This window comes from Rhynchophorus ferrugineus, unplaced genomic scaffold (assembly GCF_030347505.1).
Source record: "Rhynchophorus ferrugineus isolate W39M unplaced genomic scaffold, kcgeb_rfMv2 rfM7, whole genome shotgun sequence".
NCBI lineage: Eukaryota > Metazoa > Arthropoda > Insecta > Coleoptera > Curculionidae > Rhynchophorus > Rhynchophorus ferrugineus.
The window spans coordinates 33,663,373-33,686,387 of NW_027472586.1; the positions used below are offsets into that span (position 1 = coordinate 33,663,373).

General features: G+C 34.0%; 1 protein-coding gene across 1 annotated transcript; it reads left to right on the forward strand.

Annotated features, from left to right (window-relative positions):
- The first annotated feature begins 6,152 nt into the window (after positions 1–6,152).
- On the forward strand, positions 6,153–22,716 carry LOC143200080 (doublesex- and mab-3-related transcription factor dmd-4). Its single transcript, XM_076410346.1, has 4 exons — positions 6,153–6,452; positions 13,416–13,582; positions 21,743–22,020; positions 22,079–22,716. The coding sequence occupies exons 2-4, from the start codon at positions 13,418–13,420 to the stop codon at positions 22,416–22,418; spliced, it is 783 nt and encodes a 260-aa protein (XP_076266461.1). The 5' UTR covers positions 6,153–6,452; positions 13,416–13,417; the 3' UTR covers positions 22,419–22,716.
- The last annotated feature ends 299 nt before the right edge of the window (positions 22,717–23,015 follow it).

Here is a 23,015-nt window from a genome sequence, read left to right on the forward strand (position 1 = left end):
TGGCATCGACTACAATTAATAAAATAAAAGAACATAAGATTCAAAGATTGATTATGAAGACGGTGAATGAGGTCAAATTGAGGAAAGACGCCAGAAAATTGGCAGATAGGATCCGTCTAATTAAGATAAAAAATACTAAAAATAATCAACTGATCATAAAGAATATTTAAATTGAAAGAAACAATATAGATTAAGAAGGGCATGTCTAAGGAATAGAGATAAACACAGACAGGCAGAAAACAGACAATAGGTGGAGAGGTATAATGGATTGAGGATAGTGATAGGAGATAAGAACAAAGATATGGCCAATAAAAATGGAAAAAAACGTAATAGAAGCACAGAAAGGACCCAAAGTGGAAATATTAAAAAGATCTGAAGGATAGTACGTGGCATCGACTACAATTCCTATTGGTGTCATTATTCTAACATGGTCTATTTCTAGAAATAACTCAAAACATCAATGGGGACCGATGGAACGGCCCTCCTACTATTGCGATAGCCGCGGGTTCGAATCCATGTAAATTTATGTTTGTGATTGTTTAAAATTTGTGAATGTTCTTAGCAACAGTGTAAAATCCGACAAGGAAAATGATCCCGGTCACGCCTGTAACCAGGCTGAGTAAGACCGGATGTCTTCTGGTATGATTTATAAACTTGGTCACTCGCTAGTCGGTAAGCTTAATGCTGAGGACCGTGGTTCGGAGCCCACATTAAATTTTAGGCCCAGTCCAGATAAACCCATAGTTGGTAAAAGGAGACTTTAAAATATATTTATATAAAAAAAACTGACAACTTTTAATCAAATGTGTTAAATGCCGTAGAAATATGTGTCCCGTTATTTTACATATACTCTATAGCTTTCCGTCAAAAACAACATCAGTTGTTGTTATAATGGCGCCGCATTCCCAAACTAACAACAAACTGGAACAAAACCGTGCGGTTAGGAGGATTAAAGTTGGCCGCGGTCGACTTCCTATTTAACGCAACGGCTAAATGTAATCCCGTGCTTTTTTCGAGAGTGTTTGATACGGATACGGCGCAGCAACAAAATAAACAAAAGTCCATTAGGGTGACGGGTAAAGGAGATGTCCGCCAGGGCCACCCAGGATCCGCCGGGACCGGCTCGATGCACTGCCGATACTGATTTTCGCGATGTTCGTTTGCCTTGGGACCGTAAAGGAATTATCACTTGCAAAACAAATTTCAGATTATATTGCCGGTTTTAATTAAAAAATCCGTTTGCATTCGATAAAATTTTTAGTATAAAAGTAGATAATTTTTTTTTAATTCTTTTAGCATTCAACAATCTGCCCATTGGGCAAAAACTTATCTAAAATGTTTTCAATAACTCTATCCAAAAATAGTGAATTCATATCATTTAAATTCCTCTAATACATAACAAAACTCTAGTCCAAATAAAATATTGAAACAAAAATAGAGTTATCAAATTAATTAAATAAAAAATAATAAATAATTAATTATTAAATGAATTAATTAAGTCCCGCTACCATTGATGCAATTTCCGCTGAGTGGTAATAATGGAACGATTATTTTCAATAAATATTGTCACATTTTCTGCTCGTTCTTGTGGCGTATATTTATCCATAATAAAATATGGACGTGTACACATCACAATGGTTAAAGTGGAACTGAGCTAAAATCGTGCAATCAAAATGGTAGTGGGACTTTTGCCCCATGTTATATTACATCTAATGCATATATTACCAAGGGACTTAAATTTTAGGTATTATACTGCCACAATAGTTTGTAGGATAGAATTATTTTATCATATTTTCATTGCAAATTTTCAGGGACGTTTTTATGTATATGGTATCCCCTGGAGATCCAATGAACCAAATTAACAATTATATATCAAAGCAATGTATTTTACTTTCATTAGAGAGCATATTTACCTTTTTACGTGTGGTTTTTGTTTCCTTCGCTGCTGTGTCTTCTTTTCAAGTCAATATGATATCATTCATATCACAAGTAAAAAATGGTATTCGCCAAACAAGTCCCTGGTTTTAGTCTTATTACCATGAAAGTATTAAAGAAACTTTCAAGAAAAGTGCTAACTAACATAATCAACATAATAATTCATTCATTAAGAATATAATATATACCACAACTAACGAAGGTGACTGAAGTAATTATTATGATTCCTAAACCAGGAAAGCCACTAATAAAAATGTAAAATTTGTTCCGAAATATTTTTAGATCCTACTCTATAAACAATGGATCTGTCTCCCCGATACTTCAGAGTCAAACAAAAAACACTAAATCTGTAAAAAAAATACTCTGCTGTCACTTGAGACTTGCCTACATCCAATTAAAATATTATTGATACATTTGCAGATAATACTGCAATCCTAGCTATTGAAGATAACAACAATGAATCAACCGAAAAGTTACAAACAGCCATTGCCAAAATGCTGGACAGATAAATTGTGTATCAAAATGAATAAATATAAATCAGTGCAAATTGCTTTCAACGAAGAAATCAAGCTGAAGCCAGTATATATAAATCAGCAAGTAGTCCCGTACAGAAATACAGCCAAATAGGTAAAGGTGTGTTATGGTGGAAGGTATAAGGGCTATTGGGTAAATATTCATCCCTGTCAGTAACAATAGGCTTTTGTTTCACCAACAAGTCTTGAAACCAGTGTAGAATTATTGTGTTCAACTCTGGGATTCTATCTGCTAAAGCAATAGAAATATCATACTGCAAAGTATTGTTAACAATTTGCATAAGTACTTGAAAATGGAAACTATCGACAACATTATCAAGGACTATGTCCAAAAATATGAATGGAGACTCATTATCACTCTATCACTCTATCTCTAAAATAACGATAATCTAGATCAAATTCAGTTATGTTCTAAGTGAAACTCAGTGTACATTAAAAAGAGTGACATATATGTTATATAAGTACTTTGTAATTTTAAACCGTAGCAAATTCCGCTATGTACAATAACAATCCGCTATGTACTTGAATTAATTAACAAGCAAGACGAGTGCGAGAAGATACATCAATATGTATTCCTCAATTATAAAATTATAATAACTTATATCTATAGTTTACACTAAAGATATAGACTTTAAATAAGTTCGTATGGTTTTGTTCGCTTCAATCTCCTGACATCCTGCGCGCTGTCCAGCAGTTGTATTCAGCAGCTTCCACGTTAGTATGAGTAATCTTCTTTCGTGTTTCAAGGCGAAATCTTGGATAACTTCGCAAATCCATTGAATTTCCAGGTCATCGTGCAGTTCTTCATTGGTTACGTAGCGATAGGCATTGGTAGTCAATCGAAGAACCTTCTTTTGACAACGTTGTATGACTAGTTGATTTGAATTGTTAGTGCAACCCCATATTTGCACTCCATAGGTCCAAATTGTCTTTATAATTATATACTTTACAATTACATTTGAGATGACCACTAATACTTAACGAAACATTTTTTTTGTATATAAATCATATGTCAAATCATCATTTATTTGAACAGTTTGGCTATTTGACAGTTGTTTATACTTATACTTCACATTTTCATTAATATTTGGGAAATACATACTGATGTATTAATTCCTTACTCGCCTTGTGTATTAATGCAAGTACAACAGAACAGTAGTAATAAATTCGTTGTAAATTAAGATTGTAACATATCTAATGTAAGATGAAACTAATTTAAAAAATATTAGTGAATTTTAACACCATTATAAGTAATATTGGGCACTATCGTCTGAAATTGGCTATCGACTATTTAGTAATTGACTATTTTTACTATCGACTGTTTCAGTCGCTATTTTCGGTTCGACTGATTTTGTTACTATTTATTATCGACTGTTTCAGTCGTACATTTAGTTACTATTTTTGGGTTATACTAGTTTCATTCGACTAATTTTTAACGTTCTGGATCTGTCGTACTAGCCACGACCTTAACAAAAATGTACCTAATTTATGCTTACATAGATTTATATGTAATATACGTAGTTTTATGATTTTTTTGGTTGTTTACTTGTAAATAACAATATATTGTATATTAATATTATTGCATTTTGTTACAATATTTTTCAATATTGTTAATGTAATAGGGTAAAAAGATTAAAATTGTGAATGATAAATAGTAAAATACTTTTGACTGTTTGTATGGCATTAATAAGTAATATTTGAATGCTCTCTCGATTTTTCTTAAAAAATATTTCTGTTCATCACTACATAGTATAAAACAAAGTCGCCTTTTCTGTCTCTATATCCCTATGTGCGCTTAAATCTTTAAAACTACGCAACGGATTTTGATGCGGTTTTTTTCAATAGATAGAGTGATTCAAGAGGAAGGTTTATATGTATAATACATGCATAATATACTAAGGCAACATTGCTAATTTTAGAGGTTTCTAACGTGATGCCGTAAATTAACCTATTTTTTTAGGCTTATTTAGCAATTAGCAAAAACGCTGCCTAACCCTACGAGTTAGATCAAATTAATGTACTACAGTAATGTACTCCATAAAAAGGTTTTAAAAAAAGTCCGCGATGGTATATGTTTATCTTTTAGGGATAACCCACATTAACCATTTTTATTGTTTACTTTTTACGTGAGAAAATGGCTTATTTACGAAGCTATTTTAAGCAATACGGCATTAATCCTTATCGAATTAGGTACCTTAAATACAGTGTGCAATTAATATAGATCAATATGGTTCCTTACAGCATGTAAATTAAACAAATATTTTCGGAGATATTACAAATTTAAAATTTGCGTTTAAAAATGTGTAATGTAATAAAAATTATATGACTTTAGATATTCCAAAGATAGCAGGAAATCTTCATAGTAAGTATAGGGGAAGAGGAATTGTTTTACTCCAAATTTAATGCGTGCAGGCCAAGGGCAGTAATGAATGGACCAAAAATACTGGATCGATTTTAATCATGTTTTCATTGAGTGACATAGGCATATATATTTTATGCCCGTGCAAAGTCGGAGCGGGCCGCTATGTTTTTATATACAACGTTCATATTTTTTCTGTAGTGTATTTAATTTAGTATCAGCATTGCACCCGTGCGAAGCCGGGGCGGGTCGCTAGTTAATAAATAAAGCAATTATATCATTTCATTCAGATCATTTTTAATTATGTCATCGATTAGTTTTTTTTTCTATGATTATGTATATGTTTAATTTTTATATAGTATTTATGGTTATTGTACATTTTTAGTTTTTAGGTTTTGTTTAAATTTTATTGTGTATATATTATAGTATATTATTTAAAAATAGTAATTAGCACATTAAAATAAAATAAAACATTTGTGGAGTACATAGTTCGTTTAAAATTAAATTATAAATTGCATGTTAATAGTATTCCGCAACTATTTTTCCCTTTTATTTTTTAAAGATAGTACGTGAAGGAATATGTACATCTCTGTCTGGCTTATATTACTGTTGAAATATATAAGCATATATAAAATTAACTGCCCCAAGCAATTATCTCCGTCATTTCCTCTCTCACAATTTATTCAGGATTCATTCGTACATCCTCGTCTGACATCACGAGTAAAAAAAAACAGTCGAACCGTGCATTTGACAGAAAACAGTAATTACTAGTTTTTTGACTATTGACTGTTTCCACTGTTTTGCTACTATCGACTGTCTCGACTGTTTGCAGTAGATAGTTCTCAACGCTAATTATGAGGGTACCTGAAATACAGAATATTCGTACATAACGCTGGCTTCTAAAACTAAGCTATACATTCCATAGTAAATTTCAATAAAATACCAGCTAATAAAAATAAAGCTTAAAGCTAACTTTAACCTAGCATCTTTCAAATCATTCCATAGTCACAGCACTCGCTATGAAATGATATTGCTTATAAGCTGCTTTACTACATCTGCATCAGTAGTCAACAACAAACTATCTTTAACCGTAGAAGTGGACCATTTCCAACTATTTATTTACAAAAAGCTTCGGACGCTTTTAGATTAAAATCGCGAACGGATAAACACGTCCGAGCCGACTCGTACGTCAACAGCGAAAATATACAGGCACCGGGTCTGGGTTTGTATCTGTCCAAACATTTACAAGTAGCGACAGAGCGAAATCCGAACGGAAAAACCTTTTAGACCGCCTCGTCCGTCATCTAGAATGCCTCGAGTGTTCCGGGGGAGGCGTGGCTCCGTTTTCCGCTGTCCAAGACCATTGGCAGAGAAGGCGCGAAGGGCGGGGCAACCCTCGACCCACCACGATATCAGTTGGTCCGGAGATACTGTATCTGGTGTCGGTCCTCTTTTTTCTCGTTATTATCTGATTCTTAAAAATCGTTTCTAGACGGTTGTGTCAGTTGACGTCTGATACAGGCTATTTATCGGTTTTTGGTGAGAGATATTTGACGAGTTCGAGTGTGAAATAGTATTATGAATCGAGTTTAACTTGGTGGTTCAGTGTTTCGATTGCGTAGCAGGTGAGTTTATCATCCTTGAATACTATTGGATTGGTGTTATACAATCTAGCATTTAAACTAGTTAGGCTTATCATGAATAACATTCATAGAAAAATAATTGAAAGCAGATAAACAATTCCAGGCACATTATCAGTTGAAAAACTATCGTAATCTTACATATTCACTAAATATTATTGTTCTATAATCATAATATCTCTCCGTTAATTCAATACGTTCATTATAGTTACCATATTAGGAGTACAAATAAAAAACCACCGTAATTTTTCAAATTTTAAAGCTTTATTACATGAAATCTATTACATATTTATTCGAGTATATAATATCCAAGATTCCCCAAACCCCTGAACCCCCTTTTCTGTAAAGGGAGAATTCTTTTAGGGTTGTAGTAATATAGAGTACTTTGGAGTGCGGTGAGCCATCCATCAATCGACCTAATCTTTGATATCTTTTAAAGAAGACTTACTTAAAAGAAGACACTATTTGCTGGAATAGATAAAATCCGAAAAATGTCTGGAGAATAGAACATGTGAGATAGTATGGTCCATTTTGGTATTTCAAAATATCTTTTAACCTCTTGAAGCAGCATGATGTATGTGATTGCTTCAATATAGTGTAGCGACCTTGAGGCATGTCGAATTTTACATCGTGGAATAACGGTCTACAAAATACCCAGAAATATAATCCCAGATGTTGAACACGGGAGGGGTGCCAGCAGCGCCAACTAGAACCCGATAACGAATAGCTGACGGCAACCCCGAGACGTTTATCTGGGATGTGATTGAAGGGTATTTCGGTCATTCAGTGCTCAACCCTCGTTCGGTTTAGACGTGCCATCATCGACTGCCCAAGCCTCGTCAACAGGTAACTCCGCTGCCATCCGTTTTATCATTTGTATTTTTCACATTTTTATATAGCCAATAAATAACGATCACATAATGTAAACACCACTGTTTCATTTCGTTTTACCTCCATTCACCGAGCCACATCATTTACCCTAAAGTTCGATAGGAGAAATATAATCTCCCGTAATTCAATACGTTCATTATAGTTACCATATTAGGAGTACAAATAGAAACCACCGTAATTTTTCAAATGTTAAAGCTTTATTACACGAAATCTATTACATATTCATTCGAGTAAATAATATCCAAGATTCCCCAAACCCCTGAACCACCTTTTCTGTAAAGGGCGGATTCTGTTAGGGTTGTACTAATAGAGAGTACTTTGGAGTGCGGAGGGCCACCCATCAGTCGACCTAATCTTTGATATCATTTAAAGAAGACACTATTTGCTGGAATAGATAAAATCCGAAAAATGTCTGGAGAATAGAACATGTGAGGTAGTATGGTCCATTTTAGTATTCCAAAATAACTTTTAACCTCTTGAAGCAGCATGATGTATGTGATGCCATCAATATAGTGTAGCGACCTTGAGGCATGTCGAATTTTACATCGTGGAATAACGGTCTACAAAATACCCAGAAATATAATCCCAGATGTTGAACACGGGCGGGGTGCCAGCAGCGCCAACTAGAACCCGATAACGAATAGCTGGCAACCCCGAGACGTTTATCTGGAAGTGATTGTAGGGTATTTCCATTCATTGAGTGCTCGACCATCGTTTGGTTTAGACGTGCCACCATCGACTGCCCAACCCTCGTCTCCAGGTAACACCGCTGCCATCCGTTTTATCTTTTGGAGTACGGGTGCGGTTAGATAAAGACAATAATATTCGGCGATTTATTTCGGTACAAATGAAGTCTAATTATATGCAGAAGGAATATTTATTTTTAGACGAACGGTTATTAAATAATAAACAATATATTAACACTAAACACTAACCCACTATAAGAATATAAAAACAGAAAGAAATGCACGTGGCAGGGTTACCTTCAGGTGTTACGAACAGTGGCACGTCTGATCACTTTTTTGTTAGAGTCGGGAACGGAAAAACCTAACCTTCCAGGCGTCGCGTCATCCGCTAGCTTTTCCACCCGAGGTTGCCACGTCGTACCCTCTGTCAGTACCCCTTGTTGCCACCTCACCGTGGGTGCTAACTTCAGGTATGTGCAACGCCTCGGGTAGATCTGTGGGCTGCTGAGAATTGCGGGAAAATTCGAAACATCTGAAGGTCGCTACAATCTAATTGTATTTTTCACATTTTTTATATAGTCAATAAATAACGGTCATTTCGTCTTACCTCCATTCACCGAAACCCGAAAATAGCAGTCGTTTTTCTTCTAAGGCCCACCTCAAACACACACTAGGTGTACCGGAAAGTCATTACCGTTTGTTTCGGACAAATACTATATAATTTTCAAGAGAATGGAAAAATGTATTCATTCAGGGTAATGGCCATTTGATTCTATACATCTTAAAATACATCAATAGAACTATTTGTCCTTTGAGAAAAACTATTCATCGAGCCATTTTCTAACTTTTTCGAAATTGGCGAAGTGCTGCTCTGCCAGCGCGTGTCCCATTAATGCGAAAAATTGATAGTCGGACGGGGCAAGGTATGGAAAATACGACGACTGCTATACTATGTCCCATCCAAGTGCTTTCGATGATTCCTTAACCGGTCTTGCTTTATAAGACGGTGCGTTATATGTGCTGTAAAATCACTTTAACATGTCTTCGGGCACATTATAGATGTTTTTGACCATTTGTTGTCGGTAGCGATCACTACTAACTGTTTTACAAGGTGTTGAAACCACAGACAATTATCCATTTGCTTGATGTGGTGTTTGTGTGCTAATTGATGTGGCACCCATCTTCCAATATTTTGGATTTTCCTCATTGCTCGTAATTGGTCGCTAATCGTTTCTTCGGTGACATTTAACACTTCTTCTAATGCCGATTGTTTTTGAGTTTGGTTTGGGTTTTCATCAATAACTCTTGCAGTCTCATATCCCCACATTTTTTCGTTCTACTAGAAAGTTCTTTACCTTGAATATCGAAAAGTGGTACTTTTTGAATTTTTGGAAGCACACAAACTTTTGAGACTTTTAATTAAAAAAAAAGTAATACGCACCACAAATAGTCTTCAGGCACGAAACTTTTTAACATTTTTAAAGAGATATGAATCTATGACGATGCTACTTTTGCAAAATATAACCTGTATAGCTCTGAAACTTAATGTCAGTAGAATAAAATGACGTATGTGTCAAGTCATAACATTGCATATTTAAGCTTAGCGACATCTGTTAAAAAACGGTATTTGCTATTTAATTACTAACAATTTAAATGCTGAATTTAGCAATAATTCTCGTCCATGAGCTCTTCTAATTCCACGTATTCAAACGTCTTTACACACGGAGATCACTTGACTTAAATCCATGGAATAATTACGCTACAATGTCTTATTAACATACTAATCATCATACACTGTCTCTATTATGAGTCCCAGATAATATTTTCTTTGAGATTATATATATATATATATATATATATATATATATATATATATATATATTTTGACCCATTATTGCTACCGACACATATTGTAAAAAATGCGAGTTTCAATTTATAACAGGTGGGGTCCTCTACCAATTTGATTGCGTGCCATCTTGGTTATGTGACGTTTAGCTCAGTTTCGCTTTAACCACTGTGTTGTGTAGAATTCCAAATTTTATTATGGATAAATATACACCACAAGAACGAGCAGATTTAGTGACAATATTTATTGAAAATAATTGTTCCATTATTGCCACTCAGTGGAAATCGCGTCAAAAATATCCTAATCGTCCAGTGCCTCACAAAACCACACTTTATCGTTTACATGCGAATTTTCGACAATACGTTACCATCTCGTAAAGCTGAAAATGTGGCTCTGATGCGCGATAGTATTGCAGAGTCTCCAGAAACATTAATTTGGAGACGTGGTTCCCAGTTCATCTAAATTGATAATGAACCATGAAGCCCTTTTTCTTCCCAGTGGCCACGTCAATAAACAGAATAGTCGGTTTTGGGGAACACAGAATCTTCAATTAATTTATGAAACATTATTTATACTGGAAATATCATTGGTTCCTTTTTTTTTGAAAATGACCAGTGTTGCAGTTACTGTTACTGCTGAGCGGTAGCATGACCAGCTAGATCTCCGGATTTAACAGCACTAGACTTACACTCTCTTATGGGGTTTTTTAAAATGAAAAGTTAAACGATTCAACATCTTAAAGAAAATATTCGTCATGATATTCATCCTCAGATCTTGTAGAATATCATAAAAAATGTCTTTAGAGGAGCCGAAAGTTGCATAGCGAATCTCGGTCACCATTTAGCCAATAAAATTTTTCAATAATAATGAGAAATAATGTAAAGACGAAGCTAACTTTTTATGGAAACCAAACTTACTTATCTTTTCTTTGAGCACAGTGACAGGCAATCAAAATAGCAGCGGGACTTTTGCCCCACGTTATACTACTAAGGTATTTTAATCCATAGTTTCCATCTATAAATCGACATATAGAAGCATATCTTAACTGCTGTTATATGTTTGTTCAATGATAATGACTTTGTTCTAATAATTTTTTGACATATATGGACAATCAGACTTATAATCACACTAAGATATCATACTTTCAGCTGGTGAATAACGATAATGCAATTATAAACCGAATTTCTTTTTCTACGAAGAAATTTTTTCTTCTATACCGAAAAACTAATGCTAACATCTTGAAATGAACTAACTGGAACTTTGGAACATATATATGTTAGCTTCGTAGCCGGTGTATCGGATTCATCACATTATTTATCTTATTTATTTTGATTCAGGGTCACTGATTCAGTCATACTGATTCGTTCCATAGCATTTTGAAACCTAAAATTGCATTCAAACTAATTCCACAAAGTCTAATGAGATGCCTGAAGGTGTTTTATAAGTCTCTCTAGATAGCACTTTAACAAACTAAAAAATGAAACAATAATCAGTGAAATGCCGATTATTTGACACTTGTTAAGCAACTTATTATTTAACAATATATTCACAACTGTTACAAGGAACTTAATTATCTTCATTATAAGATTATGAATTAAATATTTTACTTTTTACCACCTTTCTGACAATATAGCGGTGCCCTGTTCATTTAGCAGTGGTCCAATAATCGATCTATGTTCCCATTTCCTCAACATTTCGAAACCGTGTGCTTTTTTTTTCCTGGAGTGAGAAGTTGGACCGGGTTATGTGTGCCTCTAGTCTTACCAATACGCTAAACCGAAACCGCCTCAGAGTTAACCTTTGTCGATCGTTATTGCTGTTGCATTAAATTTGGGGATATGGCACCCGCTAACCGGACAGCCGTTAATGGACACGAAGACACGGCGAAAGAAGATACGACTGGGTGCTGTCATATAGGTGAAAAGGTTATAACTGCAGCGACGGATAAGGTCGTTTCAACCCGGAAAAAGGCGATTAGCGGTGCCAACGCGAACAGGCGCGTTTTCAGAAGAACTTGAGCTGAGTTGTCGTTCGTGGAAGGTTGTTGAGAATATGATTATTTCTAACAAATCATAGAGCGTTTAAGAAACTGCTAATGGGCTTATTTTGGAAAACTTGAAGCCGCTTCACCTGGTTGGGTGCAACAAACTTGAAGTAGACATTGGATCCATAGAAGAGTACTAACAACTAACATCTTGTAAAATAAGCATTTGATGGAGATTGGAAGTCTACTAGAAGGGCAGATCAGAGAAGATGGCAGGTTTACTATCCCCGAACCTTTCCGGATTTGGGAATGCCAACCGAACCGTCGGTCAAAACGGAGACCTAGGTACTTGACGTTATCCATCCATGGAATTGTTAGGGTGTCGATCTTAAGTTGCGAGACGTGCAGAGCGTAACGCTTCTTATGAAAAATGATGGCCTGAGTTTTCAGAAAACTATGTGCCAACCAATCCGTGTTGCATTCATCTTAACAAGTCGTAACATCAGAAGGCACTATGTCTGGTGAGTACTCTGGATGCGAAGAACTTCCCACGAAGACTGCAACGTTTCCTTCATTATTCATGCAACGTTGGTCGGAGCGTTGTCATGTAAGAGTATGGGGTGTCTGTTACTCGCTATTGCTAGTTTATTTTGTGACAACATGTTATTGAGATTGGTTGTCGTCAATTGACATGGGTTGACATCTGCAGTAACAGCGTCATTCTGTCTAAGTTTCTAGAAACAGTTAATTTATCAGCTCCTTTTAATCTACCATTTAAAAGTACTTTGGGAGTATGAGCTGAGTTTTTATCCCATAATTATTATAATTCATTGCCATTCAATTTTTAATACTCATCAGGTCATTCCTTGTAAATGATATATTAAAAATATATTAAAACCAAGAGATTTTTCCAAATCAAACAACAAAAATAATTAACGAGTTCCATGATTAGAGCCTGTATACACTGAATAACCATCTGATGTTTCATTTGTCCACATTGATGCTTCACATTTTCACCAATCTGATCAAAATACATATGATCATCTATTATATTAGATTATGTAACCATGTGCAACAATGGTTGTTCACTATTATATACCGGGATCCAAAATATAATCTGCTGAGTAAACAAGAACCAGCGATCTAAAGCAATAGTAGATCCATAGCGATAATCCAGTAGTACGTAAACGCCTAAATAGCTTAGAAATTAACAAACGAGACAAACGAAATTTGTAACATGCTGCTTGAATGAGAAAAGAGAAAAAAAATCTGCATTGGATAGTCACCAGTAATAATATTTTATGTACGAACTAAAAAGATATGTTCACATTGGTCAACACTTTAATACCCTTATAACTTTCAATGCTTTTTAAGCTACCGCTCTTTATACCTTATAATATTTATATAACATTAAGTACTTAGTACATGTTAAATTCGCATTGGTTTTTTCGATATAGTTTTTGTTATTCGAGACGTAATTCGATATAATTAGTAAAATATGTACATAGATATAAATATTTCAACAATATTATATTTTACAGTTATGTTGAGCAACAGTAGGTCTGCTCGAGTGCCAAAATGTGCGAGATGCCGCAATCATGGTATGATATCAACGCTGAGAGGACACAAGAAACAATGTATTTACAAAAATTGCAACTGCGCAAAATGTGGACTCATCAAGGAGAGACAACGCATCATGGCGGCACAGGTAAAATTTAAACATAACAGTATTCGTTTAAGGAATAAGTAAATTTGACCTTTTGCATGAATTTCAAATCGAATTTTTCAAATCAATTTCAAGCATCTGCCAATAACACATGCGTCGCTTTATTTCATATATTTCTGGCAATTTTGTAGAAACTGTAGAACCTCTTGAAAAAAAAACAAACTAATGATATTTACATAACCATCCGATAAGGCTGGCTTGACACCAATAAGATCATTGATTAATGGAAAAGAACTTCTCGCCTAATGATTAATTCTAGCCGTTTTTTGAAATTACATTAATCTTTGGCAATATACAGTTAAATTTATGTTATGGTCATATTTGAACAGACCTTTTTTACTTTTTACTTAGTGGTTTGACAATCTGCCCAATAAGTAATTCTTAAGATAATTATTACATACATGACATTTAGAAGATTACATCAGTAAGTGATTGTCATTTTAAAATATCTTAATTTAAATCTTGCTCTAAAATTATATATCAGATGGTACTAAACGTTTTAGTCTACCCACATCTCCGTTATCACACACATTTAGCTGACTGGCAAGTCCATTAAACTGTATTAACACTATTTCGCAATATATAAGGCTAACACTTTGTATTACGTATATTGTTATTTATTATGGATGGATATACTGGGATGTATTACTTCGTTAGAGGCATAGTACTGAGCATCGACCGTATAACATCGAGTAAAGAACCGTTGAGTGATATAGTCCATAGTGGTAGATTTGCTAGAAGTACTCCATAATTGGATTTCGGAAATCAAATGGGTCTGGTTACTGGCGTGAATTTTCCTTGTCGGATTTTGCATTCTTGCCTAAACATAACCACAAATATTATACAACCACAAACACAAATTTACGGCCATGCCCTAGCAGCTTTCGAACCCTCGACTATCGCAACGGCAGGAGGACCATCCTGTCCTGTTTAACGTGGGTTCCGGACCGCGGTCCTCGGCATTAAGCCTACCGACTGGCGAGTGACCAATTTAGAAATCATCCCAGAAGACATCCGGTCTTACCTAGCCTGGTTACTGGCGTGACTGGGATCATTTTCCTTGTCAGATTTTACACTCTTTTCTAGGACAATCACAAACACAAATTTAAGGCCATGACCCAGCAGCTTTCGAACCCTCGACTATCTCAACAGCAGGAGGACCATCCTGTCGCCTTTACCACGGTGCCAACCAAGCCAACTTTCATGTAAATTGTTTTATGGATTACAGTTTTCAAACGCACCATAATATGGCACATTAAATAAGTATTACTAAAGATATGCGACTTTAAAACATCTATTGGAAAAAAATTGAAATTACTCTTTTCCTAAGCTTAGATATAACCACACCAATGTTAAATTAGACTTATTGGCCACTTAACAATAAAAAATATTTGTTGGTCGTAATGATTATGTTACTTTTTGGACTTTCATGATTTGCACTGGAAAATGTGATTTTAATTTTAATCAGTTCTAATATTTGTACCATTGCTATGAGTTATATTTTACATTCAATTATTTGTATTGTTTATAATTTACATAATTGAAAGTGTACCGCTCAGATTAGCGTTACTTTTTACTTGGTATGTGGAATCCTATGATTCTTCATCTCTCAGTTTTCGAATTTGATATCAACGGCTTAAATGTAGTGATTTTGATATCAATAGCTGCAACCTGCAAATGGAAAATTACTATCACAAAGATTACATATCCCATTGCATAACCAAGACAAAGAAGTGACAAATATTCAATTGCTATTCGAATGATACTGTATGAAATAATATAATACTGTATGATAAATGCTAAAGAAGTGCGAAATACGTAGATGAATAATTAAAACAAAGCAAAGATAAAGACACCTTTTGGTGGGATTTTAGTAATTAAAAGTTTTCTTACGACTTTATTGATGTAATTAAATATATTTTAGGGTTCTAATAGAATTTAAGACAATTATTTATTGTTAGTAAACAGAACCTATTCAAGGTCTAATTATGTTGTTTTGATTGCGATATAGAAGGCTATAAGGCCCTTCTGCTCTTATTATTTTTAATTAAACATGTGTAACATCTGTTAATGTTTTCACTTTATATCTTACTTAACCATTGCAAAATATACCAATAGCATGTGCTTCTTCAGAATGGTATATAATTATTATCCTTTACGTATTCCAAGTAAATTGGCTACTCTAACATATAGACATAATTTATAGCTAAACAGCTTTCAGCAAAATTAAGCTAATAATGAAACTAATTCCTTTCGAGTTTAAAATGAAATACTTTCAAGTAAAGTACTTATAAATTAGGTTTCAAACTAAATATTTGTTTATTTAACGAATCGGCCTTGTTAACTCAACCAAAAACTAGTTTACTTTCCAAGACACATAATGCTTGCACATATTTTAATCAGCGATATATTTTTTTTTAAATGCACAACTTCAATATTTACAACTATTAAATAACCTAATATAAGTGTTGAATTCCATGATTTTTACATTTCTCCCATAAAATTACTGTTACCCATATGGTATTATTGTGTAATGTAATGTAAACAGGCGCTAATAATTCAACGCATAATGTTAATGAAAAACGGCGTAGAAGACCAAAAGAGTGTGTATAAAAGAAAGTTCTCTTTGTTGATGAATCCAGACTTTTACATGTAATGAGAAAGAGGAAAGAAAATGGTTACCAGTCATCATTATCAGTCAAATAAGAAAATGTTCGTGTTGGTGTATTGTAACTGACAAACTGAAGTGGATTTACAACGACTATACTAAATGAAAAATATTTTGAATTAGCTTAATAGAGCCATCCACATCAAGACCGAAGCAGAGTATAATATTTTCGCCATTAATGTGGCAATAATGTCTTAATATAAATATGATGGGTTCAACAAGTTCCAGTGCATTACGAGGCACTAAAACCGAATGACTGCCAAACCACCATCGTTCTTTTGACATAGTATCACCATATTACGAAAAAGATAGGAAAGAACTTATTTTTCAATAATTGCGAAAAAAATATCAGAATACATTGTGTGAGAGCACTGTGTGAGAGGATGCGATTGTAAATATAAGCGCAAAGAAAACTAATGTTTTCTCTTTTAAACTGGATACCTTCTATAACATATTTAAATCTAGTTTGCCCAAAAGTTAAAATAACTAATTAATTCATTTTTAATCTAAAGAACTTTAAATCTTTTCTAGTAAAAGTGTCTCTAGTGGCAGGGAAATTGACAACTGCCTCAATTCTAAAAAGGCTCATGGAGTTGATGATATTTCACTAGGATTATTTTAAAAATTGCCAAGAAGAGCCATTATCACGTTGACCTATATTTTGAATTCCTGAGTCTGAGACTGAAGCGGGTTCCAGGATGTTTTAAGGTGGCACAAATTATTATACTTAAAAACTTGGTAAACCGACAGAACAACTCGGATCTTATAGGACCATTTAGCTAAACACTTATAAAAATATCAGATTTCTAGTACTTCGAAATCGCCACTCAACAATCGACGAAGTAGATAAAGTAAAAGTGGCTATTGAAAAGGCACTTAAAAAAAGAAATGCCGTCCTGAAAAATTTTCAGACATCTTACATAGTTTTGACCAGGTATGATATTTAGGACTAATCCACAAAATGTCAATTGTTTTACTATGGAGCTGTTGTTAATTGCTAGAATCATATATTTTCGAAAGAGTTTTGCATTTCGGCATTTTCTGCAATTAAACCTCTTAAGGGTGAAGCTCCCCAGGGCCCGCGTATTGGGACAATTTCTGTATCTGTTTTATACTGCTGATTTCCCAACAACAAAAGAAACAGTCCTTGGAACATTTGCCGACAATATATCTGCCTATGGCTATAGAAAAAGAACAAGTGGCAGTCAATAAGATCCACAAATGTAATAATATCTCTAAATTTGTCCATATCAATTTTGTATTGCATCAACGTGATAAGAAACCTTATACAACTTGGCGGATGTCCGCAGCAGCAGAATCAGCCAAATACCTCGGCATCATCATCGATTGCAGGTTAAATGGCCATGATCACGTTAAACAATAAGCAGAGCAAATCAGAATCAAATTCAAAGAAATGTACAACATTAAATAAGGTTGCTAAATCAAAGCAATATAGTAGGCACACATCCACAGGACAACACGCAAGAAATCAGAAGATTGAACCACACAAACTTATATAATATATAAGTGTTTAATCTGATCATTAGCTTAAGTAGTCTAATTTTGAATCTCTGGAAATACATAGAGACGTATTTATCCCACTCACATGAAAACCTACTTCACATTCATCATCAACAATGAAATCAAAAATAATATAATTTGCCAAAGCTACCGGAACATATATATCAATGCAAGATAACTTCCACGATCTATAAGCTATACAACTCTAAACTTTGAAATAGACAATAAAAATTAAACACATATTTCTGTGACATATTAATTAATGAACACGAATGATTTTTTCTGAATGTTTTTATCAAATAGTTCCCTGGAACGCTTTCAATTAACGAATCTCGATCAAATGTAATACAATATTAATGTTATTATTAAATAAACACCGATACATAATCGAAAACAAATAAAATCGTCGATAGGGGTTGTTTGACTTGTACACTCCATTAATGGAATATCGATTAAATCTCTTCAAGATGTCGCCGGATCGTATTTCAAATGAATGCAGGGCCACGTAATGTTTTCTAAATCTATTTGAATAGCAATCGAATATCTTCTTATAATATGGTGGATACGCCAGTTTTAGTTTTTTGTCATACTAGATTTTTCATGACTATGAAAACATAGAGACAAAATATTTTTAAAATATTTACAGCATTAGTGACTTAATTGGTTTTAGAATATCATAACACTGGTCAACAATAGGTTTATTGTCCTTGCAGATCGATTGCCAATGAATAATAATGTCATGAACGATTCATGAGACCATGAATGGTATTGAAACATCTTTCTGAATACATCCCATTTGTTAAGCTTCATTTTTACTTTGTATTAAAAAGATGCAAGGGTATACTAACCTATAATAAATTCAGATCCAAATCAACACTTTCACGAATATATTCGAAAACTGTGAACTTGAAAATAAAGAATTCCTTAGGGATATCAGGGGCATCAAGAACTTATTCTTTACCTGCACTGTGTAAAATTACACTTATAAATACTATAAATTATCATTGTTTTAGTGACGGGAATAGTTTTACATGCTAGAAAATATTATCAAAATATTGTTCATCGCCAGCTACTATTACGCTCAAAAACAAAACAATGGTATATCCTATTTATAAACGCCAGTACCCATAATTGCTTGTTAATTTCATAACTATAAAATACAATAAAAGGTACTGTAATAGAGCTTAAGTATTAGAATATATTCAGACCTTGAATAAATCATTAAAATCAAGTATCATGAAATTTTCGGAGAAAGTCTATTGCTAAACCAATGCGCTCTAGTTAATGTCGTAACATAATTTTACCAGATATCAAATAATTTAATTTCCGGCTGGCTTGGTTGATGCTGTAGTAATAGCGACAGGACGGTCCTCCTACCGTAACATTTATGATTGTCCTTAGACGAAAGTACAAAATCCAACAAGGAAAATGAACCCAGTTACACCAGTAACCAGGCTGGGTAAGACCGGATGTCTTCTGGGATGATCTCAAAATTGATCACTCGCCAGTCGTGCCAAGGACCGTAGTTCGGAACCCATGTTAAACTGTAGGTTAAAATGCAGACAAACCTTAGTTGGTAAGGAGACTCTAAAATAAAACAAAACAAATTAATTACTGATCCTAAAAAAGACAAACGCAAAACTAAACTTCGCATATGGAATATTTCAAGTTACCGATATCAAACTGTTCGTATAATTTCACCTCCTGCTGGAAAACTCTTTAGAGAACACATGTTTCAATCGCCAATGTAACCTAAATATTATTTAGAACTTATATATCGCTGAACTATCGTAAGATGTTTAAAGAATTATAATAATAAGTTTTGACTATTTAATTTCAACTTGTCGAGTCACATACACATACTTTTTGTATTAGAAAAAAAACACACCAAATTTCAAAAAACAAGCAATTATCGCGGAAAAGTTAATATATTAAATATTAAAGTTATATATGTATTATATGCGGCGTAGTATATTGCGAGGATCATAAAATTATTAGCGATTATTTTCTAATGCAACTCTATATAATAATAATGGCTCCAATATTGAGTGACATCAATACAATGACAGATAACACACAAAATAACAGCATTTTACTACATTACAATCTAACCAAGGGTCTAAGACACACCTCATGAATTGTCCAGGTATTGCTCATTCTGGCTCTTCATCACTTGTTCCAATCATAACCTTAAAGACGCTTTAAAGGACGGTCAATTTTTGGACAACTCGGGATTCGTACATTTATCATCATCGTGTACTCTCGTTCTCGCATTTTGTTAAAATTCAAAATAGCAAGCGATCCGTCAGTTGTCAGGATATTGGCCTTTTCTTTATTAATTCGCAAACCATATGGTTCTGCTGTGCGAACTATATCATTAAGAATGCTAGAAACTCTTACAGCACCATTGTATAGTCTGTCTCCTTTTTAAAACACTTCGCGCAAATGCATCCAGTATTAGTTAATTGCTTTTGGTACATCATATGGACTGCACATTATTTTATCGAATATAGATTTGCCGAGGTAGTGTACAACGCCTTCCACGTTATGCATTAATTATGTGTCATTATTCTTCCAAAGTGTAAAAATAAATACAATATTCTTAGTTTAAAATATGTCAACTTAAGAATAAAGAGAACACTATTTTAAGAATGATTGTTGTTATTTCCGACAGTATCGCACCAAGGAGCGTTCTCAACATTTAAAAATATTTCCAATGGAGTTCCATAAGGTAGCATCTTAGGACCTTTCCTATATCTGCTCTACACTGCTGACATTCCAACAACAAAAGAAACACTACTTGGAAGCTTTGCTGACGACACAATTATTATGGCAAACGATATATCTCTGCCTAGGACAACAGAAAACTACAAGTGGCAAAATCTACAAATGGAAGAGAGATTGGAAAATTCAACTTAATAGCTCCAAATATGTCCAAGTTAATTTTGCATTACGATGAAATAATAATAACTTAATTATAACACTCAATGGATGCCCGATTCCTCAAGCAGAATCAGCTAAATACCTTGGAATCCATCTTGACGGTAGATTAAATTGGAAACATCATATTAGACAAAAAGCAAAACACATTAGAACCAAAATAAAACAACTATACTGGTTAGTCAAAAGATACTCTCAACTTGATCTAAAATCAAAGAGGTTGATCTATAAGACAGTCATAAAGTCAATTTGGACCTATGGGGTGCAAATATAGGGTTCCACTAAAAATTCAAATAAACTAGTCATCCAACGCTGTCAAAACAAGGTTCTTCGATTTATTACCAATGCCTATCACTACGTAACCAACGAGGAAATGGATTTGGAAGTTATCCAAGATTTCGCCTTGAAAAAAGGAAGAAGATTACTAAATCAAACTACCATGGAAGCAATACAACTGCTGGACAGCGCGCAGGATGTCAGGAGATTGAAGCGAACCAAACCATACGAACTTATATAAAGTATATACCTTTAGTGTAAACTATATCTATAAGTTATGATAATTTTATAATTGAGGAATACATATTGATATATTTTCTCGCACTCGTCTTGCTTGTGAATTAATCCAAGTACAAATGAAAAGTAGTAATAAATTAATTTATAATTAAGATTGTACTAAGCGTATCTAATAAAGAAGTTATAAAAAATAAAATAAAAAAAGTAAATATATCAATCTAAATAAAATCTCAACAAAAACATATATAGAATCGTCTAAATAAATGCCACTTCATATCAGTTCAGGAGAGTGCGTCGTTTTTAACCAACACGCTAATCTTGATGGCACAGACTTTCAAACATCACCAAGTCTTACCATTGTTAACGATTAATTGCAAGCAGTATTGCAGAATGTTCTGGTATTAGTAATACTAAAATAATAATGTCACAGCATAGCGCAACTTCTTTTAAATTTTCTCATTATATGAAATGTCGTTTTTAAATATACTTTATGTTATTAGGTAGCACTCAAACGTCAACAAGCAGCCGAAGACGCCATCGCCCTCCACCTAGCTTCCGCTGAAAGCGGTACCACCTACGACTATCTACCTCCAGGTCGTATCTACGGCATGCAGGTGACGTCCCCGGAAACAGAGCCAAGTGAAGCACCCCCTCCAACAGACAAAACTGTGCCAGAACCAGACAAAGCGGATATCGCCATCAGTCCTGGATCAGTGGAGATGTTGAGCAAGTTATTTCCTAATAAAAAACGCACGGTATTGGAGTTGGTCCTTAAGCGGTAAGACAACAATCAAGATCAGATATATGGTGGATATTCATCAATTATAATATTTCAGATGCAATCATGACCTTCTGAAAGCCATCGAGCACTTCAACATGAACACGTCCAGTAAATCCAGCTGTGGAAACGACTCAGATTCAAGTAGCACCAAAGATGAACCGTCATCAGCGTTCAAACCGGTGTCTACTTCCGCCAAACTTCCAACTAAACCTCCCATATACCCAGGACTCCATACGGCCACTGTACCGATGATATCCAGTGAAGTCTTCAGTTTTTATCCATTCTTCCCAATCTTTCCGAAACCCATAGTTCGAAATCCCGTATATGTACCGGGATTTTGTGATTGTGAGCAATGTAAACACGGTGCGTATTCGCAGATAGACAACAGACAATGAGTCATTGTAAATAGAAACATTATTGTACCAAAGAGATCGTGTGATGAGGATGTAATTGTTACCACTATATTACCATGAAGATTGTTCAGTGCAGAATAAGATACAAGGTTGATATGTATCTAGCTTCCGCCAGTAACTATGCTCCTCGATATAATTGAAGAGCATAACCTAAACTATTTATGGATTATTGATAACTGATATTGAACAATGTTCTTGTTATTTTAAAGTTAATTATTGTTTATATATATAGCTGTGAGTTTGTGGCTGAAGTAGAGCAATAAAGAATGTATTCATAAAATTATTTGTTTCTTTGGTTCAATGTAACGACACACAGAAGATTGGTATGAACCCTAAATAAATACAATAACAATAAAATAAACAAAAAAAATAAAGTATTTTAACAAAAAAATTTAAATGGCTTTAAAAAATAAACAAGGAACTCATTAAAAATTAAAAAATAATCAAGCTTAGATTTTTAACACAAAAAAAGACATTTTAAAATAATACATGTACATAATAATCCTATTTATCTATTTAGAATATTGTTTATGTCACAAAATTATATTATTATCTTTGTAACATAGAACCTCCTGCTTT